Below are 7,468 nucleotides of genomic sequence, written 5' to 3'. Positions count from 1 at the left end.
GGATGAATTAAAATTGTGGGGCTACCACCAGTTGCTTGAAAGATCAAGATTCGGAAAGCTGCTTTTGTTCAGTGTAACGGGGAGGGGGGGGGAAAGGTAAAGTGAAGTTTTAAATTCATTTATTCCCAATTCCTAATTTAATGGACAGACACCAAGAATTGCAGCCCCACGACCGCTATCCCTTTTATTGTTTCGTCTGCATAATGAACGGATTTGTGTGAATGACCGACGAGAACGTCGCCGTTTTGTTTTCCTGCGGCTTATTCTAAATAATCTAAACCGTCCCAGCCTGGCAGTTGGGAGAACCGCGGACTGAAGCTGACGCCCTGTTCCAGGCCCAAGGGAGACTCCTCCGTCACCCCGAGGAGCGTGAGAGCGGCAAGACCCGAACGGCTGAAGGGAGGAGCCGAGCGAGGAAAGCTCGGCGTCGGATTGGAAAAACTTGGAAAAACCGGAGGCGGGAAGGCCGAGAGTGGAGACACAGCCTGGGAAGGAGGCGGGACCGAGGGAGGGAATGCAGATGCGGGCCAGCCTTAGTCCCCTCTTCCAGCCAGTCCGTGGGGGGAGAGTGGTCTGGAGAGCTTTTTCAGAGCAGCCCAGCTTCTGTCTCGACTTCCAGCGGAGCACCCGAGGCGGTCCAAGGGTGCCTGGAGCTGGTGGCGGATTTCTCAATGACCAACTTCTTCCCCGCCAGTCTCCTTCCTGTGGCTTTGCTCGTCGGCGGCACCGAAGCCCTCCGGTTCTCCCGCATTTCTTTTAGAGGGCTTGGGATAGTCCTCGGCGGCTGTCGCCTTTGCCCGGGTGAGGCGCTGTAGGGACCGGTACTGGTCTGGAAGGAGAAGGCGGGCGTGCTCCTCTTGCAGCCTCTCGGAGAAGGATTACATAGGCTGAAGTATTTTGGTCTAACCCTGCCGCCGCCTCAGCAGCAGCCATGGGACTGCAGCCTTTGGAGTTCAGCGACTGCTACCTGGACAGCCCTAGGTTCCGGGAAAGGATACGAGCTCATGAAGCGGAGCTGGAGAAAACCAACAAATTCATCAAAGAGCTGCTCAAGGATGGCAAGACGCTGATCGCCGCCACCAAGAGTGAGTCGAAAAGTTGGGAGAGGCGGGATCCAAAAGTATGTGAGGGGCGTGCGGGGGGGGGGGAGGAGAAAGGCTGGTTTTGGCACTAAGAGCGCAAAGCAAATAGTCGACTTTGCCACCAGATTCCCTGGCGCACGTGTCCCGGTAATCTTTTCTTGCCCCTACAAGGTCTGGGGGCGCCGAAAGCGCGATTAGCTGTTTGGATTATTTCTCCGACTCCTCCTCTTGCCTGGGCCAAAACAGCAGATGGGAGCGCAGTTTGAGGAGAGTGTTGGGTTTCTTGGATTGGATGATTGAAGCTCAGAGTAGATAGAAAAGGACGGTACTAAGAATTGCTAAGGCAAAGATCCTGTAAGAGAAAAGGGGGGCTCCCCAAATTCACAAGCACTCGGCGCTTTTACGCTAATGACCAAACCGGTCGGCGTTCTTTGATATCTACAGCAATGCATGCACAAATTCATACGGATTGTATAACTCGGTTCATAGTGAATTTAAGAAAGACCTGCAGCTTTCCAATTAATATGTTTGCATAATTTACATAGCATAAACTCTGTATTATGCTATTCTGCTACTCCTTGAAGTATACGTTGAAAACCGTCTCGAAGCCGCGCAGCCACTGAGTAGAGGAACACCGTCAGGAATCCCACAGCATTAAATGTTTCCTGATATAAAACTTACTACTTGACCTTATCAGTATATCTTGAAACTCTTGTAGCACTTCGAATTATACTTCAAAGCTTTTCCCTTTTAAAAAAAAATATCAAACCTATTCATTCTTGAATATGACTTTATTATTATATACAATAAGAATTCCCATAGCTGCCTTTCCTGCTTGTCAGTTATAGGCCCTTGGTGCTGTAATCAGAGTTTAAGAGATTCATATTTATGCACAATATGATTTTATAGCTTGAGTTATTCTTCAATATTTGTATTGTGCAATCATTGTGTAATCATTAATTACCTGATTTAAATATTTTCGGAGTACACATCACTTCTTACTTTACTTTACATTCATTGTAACAACACAGATATGTTTAACAGGTTTGAAACAGGAAACCAAATATTGTGAGGAAATTCAACATTCTATAAAATAAATATATTCACTTTTATTTAAGGAAATCCTACATGTACATCTGTATCTTGTGTATATATACCTTTGTTTCATGTAATTTAAATGGATCTGTAAATGTTCTGTGTGTTGGTGTTTACATGGTGTTTTGTTATGTTTACTGGGTTTCAGGGAATAATACAGGCTCCTAATCTCTGAATATTTTGCTTAAAAGAATAAACCTTAAACAAAAACGTTTTTATTAAGTTTTGCTGGATCTTTGGGCTCCATTGCACTGCATTTGTGAGGCTATAAAATGGTGTAGAATGATCAAGCTATGCAAATCTAGGCTTGTCAATCTTATTTCTAATTGTATCCTTAATGACTTTTTTTAATTAAACACCCCTATTGCTTTTTTCTTCCTTGTTTTGTATTCTATAGAAACATGGGTATATTCTTTAAAACTGAAACTTTGATTTTTGTCAGGGTAAACTGTGATATTGAAGATTAGCTCATATTTGAGTTAATGATTTCCTGATTACAACATTGTATCAGTTCAGCAATATGGACCAGATGATTGTAAATGGGAAACTGTATTCTAATTGTACAACAAATTGTAAACTTTTCTTAAAAGTTTCTTCTCTCCTTTCCTCTTACAACACAGTTTTGAATTATACAACAGTTTTTCACTGAACAGCTGCAAGATTGCAATTGGGTTGTTCTTGCATTAGCTTAACATCCCGGATATTGTGCTGAAATAATTAAACGTTAAGCCTTTTAGTCCTCTGCAAGCAATTACATCCATCATTTTTGTTGTTATTTGCATGCATTTGTAAGTTTGAAGAAGAGCCCTAAATCAACAACAAAACAGATTGGAGTGGAATAGAGTTCCACTAATAAAATGTAGGTTCACTAAACATTATTTATTACCTGCTGGATATTCATATGCACTATAACAGAACTTTGGTTTAGCGGTGGTTTTGGTTTTGATACTTATTTTGGTTGTTTTCAGTAATGAAAAAGTAGGATGTATAATTTATGTTTATTTTTATATTAGTTTTTGTTATATTGGTAAAAAAATAACATGTTTTTTTTCTTTCCCTTTTGTTCTTATTTACACTTTGGTTCTCAATTCCAAATATTATATCTCCTGGTATTTTTCAGGAGTTTTCTTAATCACAATTTTGCATAATATTATGCAAGTACTTTATAATTGCTATAGAACAAATTCATGAAAAATAATATTTCTAAAACTTGAGGATAATATATGTTATTCTTTTTTTAGAATTCTTTCTGAGACATGGAAAAACACATGACAAATACCATGGTTTCCCGAAAATAAGACCCTCTTATATATTTTTTAACCCTGACAATGTAAATATTAACTGTGTCCTGTTGCTCTGTTCATTAAAAAAAACCCTAAATAACACTTTTAGATCTATAATGTTTAGGGTCCTATAACTTCTGTTTTAATAGTTTTTATCAAGAATTCTAATAACAGTAAAAGAAAATACAAACTAAACTCAGAAAAAGAAAAAATAAAGAAAAAATAAAATGTGCAAAGAAACAAAAGAGAAAAGAAATACTAAAGAACTGACTTCTCATCTTCATCAGAACAAGTACAGGCAGAATTAATAATTTTTCATCCCCTATATGATAATAATATTTATAAGAAATATTTCTTCTTCCCATAACCCATCCTTTATCCATATGCAAATCCATAGATGCAAAAACTTTCAGGTATACAAATATGTCTTATTTTAATGTTGATCAAACAAATCAACTTTATATTTCCTTTTCTTCCATTCTTAATCTTTATTCAAATATTGTCATAGAATTTGATCTCTCTTCAGTTTTTCTTTTTCCCATCTCAAAGGTTTCTTCAAGACATTAACCAACTTTTTTGTAAGTCCAGTAAGAAATCCTCATCTAGTCATTTTGTTAACTTGTCATATGGGGTCGCGATGGGTCGGACACAACTTCGCAACTAACAACAACAACAATTTCCACTTTAATCTGTTTCTAATCCATATTTTTAAAGTATTTCTTCAATTTCCTTATGTTCTGGTTTTTCTGCATCAGAAAAACATTTCATTTCTTTATTCCGAAACTTTTTTCCCCCTGAAAATGTATTTCATCTCTTTTTTGCAAGATCTTTTACCCTTTGTGTCTCTTTTGCTTCTGCTATATTTTCTTTAACATCATTTTTTGGAAATAGTCTATCTATAGAAGCATACATCATTGCTGACATTGTAACTGCTGTTTTCTGACTCCATTCTTCAAAGATCTCCTGGAGTATTTCAAATATCACAGCATTTTCTTTCGGTTTACAAAAATACAAGACAGGCTTTTCATCTCCCCCCCACCCCACTTTTTTTTTCTTTCATCCTGGAATCTTTAGTTCCAATTTCTGAAATCATAAAGTCATGAATTTTTGTTAGGGTAGACTAAACAATTTAGTTCCCACTGTTCATATGGTGATGTGTGTTTATTTAATTGTTTCCAAAATTTTATAGCAAGAGTTCTAATAATTCAAATTTATCTAGTATTTTAACTTCCATAGAACATATAACTTCATTATAACTTCCATAGAACAAAATCTTACTTAGGTTTTTGATATTCATTTCCAATTCTTTACATTCTTAAGTATTAATTTATCTTTTATTGAAGATAACGTAAGTAAGGTAAATTTACAGGTAATTTTTCAAACTTGTCATTTTGAAGTTCTCTGTGATCCTTAAAATAATTAGATTCCAAAAAGTGAGGTTAATGAACCCAGTATCCTTTAAAAGTGTCTGCCACAGTTGAAAGCAGGTTGGCTTCCCTTCGCCTCCTACCCCTAGCACTCAAAACTTGGGGGGGGGGGGAAACTGCTGTCCTACCGTCTGTTCATGAAGAGCAGCTGCCCAGAGCACGTAAGTTATCTGTTGTTCTCTCCTTATCAAGAGAGGTTCTGTGGGACCAATATACTCGTCATTCCTTTAGTCTTGGCCAGAAATATTGTGTCTTCTGATAATGGAGATGCTTAGCTCTCTATTCTTCCCATGGAAGTCTGTAGTTCTGTAACTTCTTATTTTCACTTGTAGTTAGTCAAAGATCTGTAGTTCAAAGATCTGCAACCATTTTCCCATTGAGAATTGGCAGCTCTTAACAGTTGGTGCAGTTACCCTTTAGGATCCAGTTTGAGTCTCTTATGAGTTCCCATTTCAATTTCTTGAGGACAAATGGCTTTATGAGCTTTTTAAAGTATCTCCAAAGTAAGCAGGGCATGAACTAGATTCTTTCTTTCCTTTAAGATTTAATGACAAAATTATCTCTATAATTACTTACAGTGAGACCTTGCTTGTCGACCTGAGTGTTCACTCAAGCCTTTGGTGAAAATGACTAAGGCCTCCTTTTAATTTAGTTTGTTTTCTTTTGCTTCCACCTAGTTTGTTCTTCTGCCATCTCTATCATTTTTGTTCCTTTTTGTTTTTATCGTCATTTTTTATGTCTTAAATCATTTGTAAAGGGTCCAAAGTCACTAGAAGTTGGTTGGCATATATATTTTAGTAACAATTCTTTTCCTAAATTAAGCGTTGAAAAGTTATAAGATTTTTCTAGCATTACATGCCTGACTGAGGGGACACTATCCTACTGTGGGGCAGAGATAATTCACAGTATTTAATAACATGTGGAAACATTTCCCTAAAAAATCTGTTGTATGGTTCAGTAATATAAAAGTTTGTTTTGCTGTTTTTACATTTAGTTTTCAGAAGTAGATTTGTGGAAAAGAACTAAACTGAGAATTATGCAATAATAAATGGGAAGTTTAGCACTCCTAGAAATATTTTTGTAGAACAACTTTTAAATTTGTATTTAGGACAGCATCTATATACACTTACTTCTTGCTAATTTACTGAGTTCCATTCCAATAAACAGGTTCTTTAGTGAAATACCAGCTAAATGAAGACATTTCTGAGAAAAAGAGAGACCTGTGGATGATTGCTAACTAAAATGAGGAGTTACTGTATTCAAGGCTTTATGCAGGCAAAATTCTTAGTTGATTTAAATGAGAACAAAAAGAAACTTCTTAAAAATATAAAGCACATTGTTCTTCCTATGAGGTTAAGTACTTTATATGTACCGTGTTTTTCAGAGTATAAGCATCTTAGTTTGTGGGGAAGAAAATAAGAAAAAAGCTGATTGGCAGGTGGATTGGCCTCCTGGAATACTCCTAATCAACTGTTCTCAGAGGTGAATTTTAGCAACAGGTTCCTTGGTTGTGAGCTCTGTGTCTTGCTTTTTTTTTTTTTTTTTGCTTTTTTTTTCTGCCTCTGAAACTCTGTTTCAGAAAAAACTTTTCTGCGTCTGAAAGCCTCCAAAACAGAACTTCAGAAAAAAAAGCCTCTGGAGCTCTGTTTGGGAGCTTCTTTTCTGAAGCTCTATTTGCGGGCTTCTTTTCTGAAGCTTCTTTCAGCCTCTGAAACCTCCGTTTGAGAAGCTAGGTGGGGCTACATTCAGAGTATAAGACATGGGTCCTTAGGATTTTCCTTAGGATTTTCACCCTCTTTTTTTTGGGAAAAAAGGTATGTCTTATACTCCAAAAAATACGGTAAATATATGCCTATTAATATGGAGAATTGGACCTCCATTTCCAGTTTCCTGTAGAAAAAGCAGACTTAGTCCTCATAATTGCAGAGGAATGGAAACATTGAGATAGTTTCTGGAATTCTTTATTGGCCAAGTGTGATTGGACACATAAGGAATTTGTCTTAAGTATATGCTCCCAGTGTAAGGAGAATAAAATACATTCATCGAGAATAAAAAGATACAATACTTAGTGATAGTCAAGGTTACTAACAAGCTATCAATCATACTAGGAAACAAATAAAAACAATATAAGTTGAAAGATACGAGCAACATGGTTATAGTAATAACTGGGAAGAAATAGATACTAGTAAGGAAGAGAAGAGTAATAGTAATACAGTCTTAATAAATTATTTGACACTGTTGTGGGAATTGTTAAGCAGAGTCATGGCATTCGGGGAAAAACTTGTGTCTAGTTGTTCTGGAGTGCATAACATCGTTCTATAGCATCGTTTTGAGGGTAGAGTTTCTAGTGGAAACTCATAAACTAGGAGCAAAATACCTGATAATTTAATATGATTTGCTTTACTTCCTTTGAATATAGTAATGTCTATAATATGAAGCCATTCTGAATCAAGGAGATAGCAGTTCTTAAATTGATAAAACAGCAGGAAGTTCTTCTCTATTTCTTTTCATATTTACATGAAGCTGCTGGATATGTTTATGATATCCAAGTTGTATATCTACAGCCTAGGGCTCGGAAGGA

The 7,468-nt window shown here is 37.0% G+C and overlaps 1 protein-coding gene across 2 annotated transcripts in view; it reads left to right on the top strand.

Annotated features, from left to right (window-relative positions):
* The first annotated feature begins 71 nt into the window (after positions 1-71).
* Positions 72-7,468, top strand: part of ARHGAP10 (Rho GTPase activating protein 10) — a 115,002-nt gene continuing 107,605 nt past the window's right edge. For both annotated transcript variants that reach the window (XM_058192773.1, XM_058192772.1), the window contains exon 1: positions 72-1,085. In XM_058192773.1, the coding sequence (XP_058048756.1) occupies positions 932-1,085 (154 nt within the window). In that variant the 5' untranslated portion in view covers positions 72-931. The remainder of the gene's footprint in view (positions 1,086-7,468) is intronic.

This window comes from Ahaetulla prasina, chromosome 8 (assembly GCF_028640845.1).
Source record: "Ahaetulla prasina isolate Xishuangbanna chromosome 8, ASM2864084v1, whole genome shotgun sequence".
Taxonomy (NCBI): domain Eukaryota; kingdom Metazoa; phylum Chordata; class Lepidosauria; order Squamata; family Colubridae; genus Ahaetulla; species Ahaetulla prasina.
The sequence above is the reverse complement of the archived record's forward strand: the minus strand, read 5'-3'. Positions and strand labels throughout refer to the sequence as shown.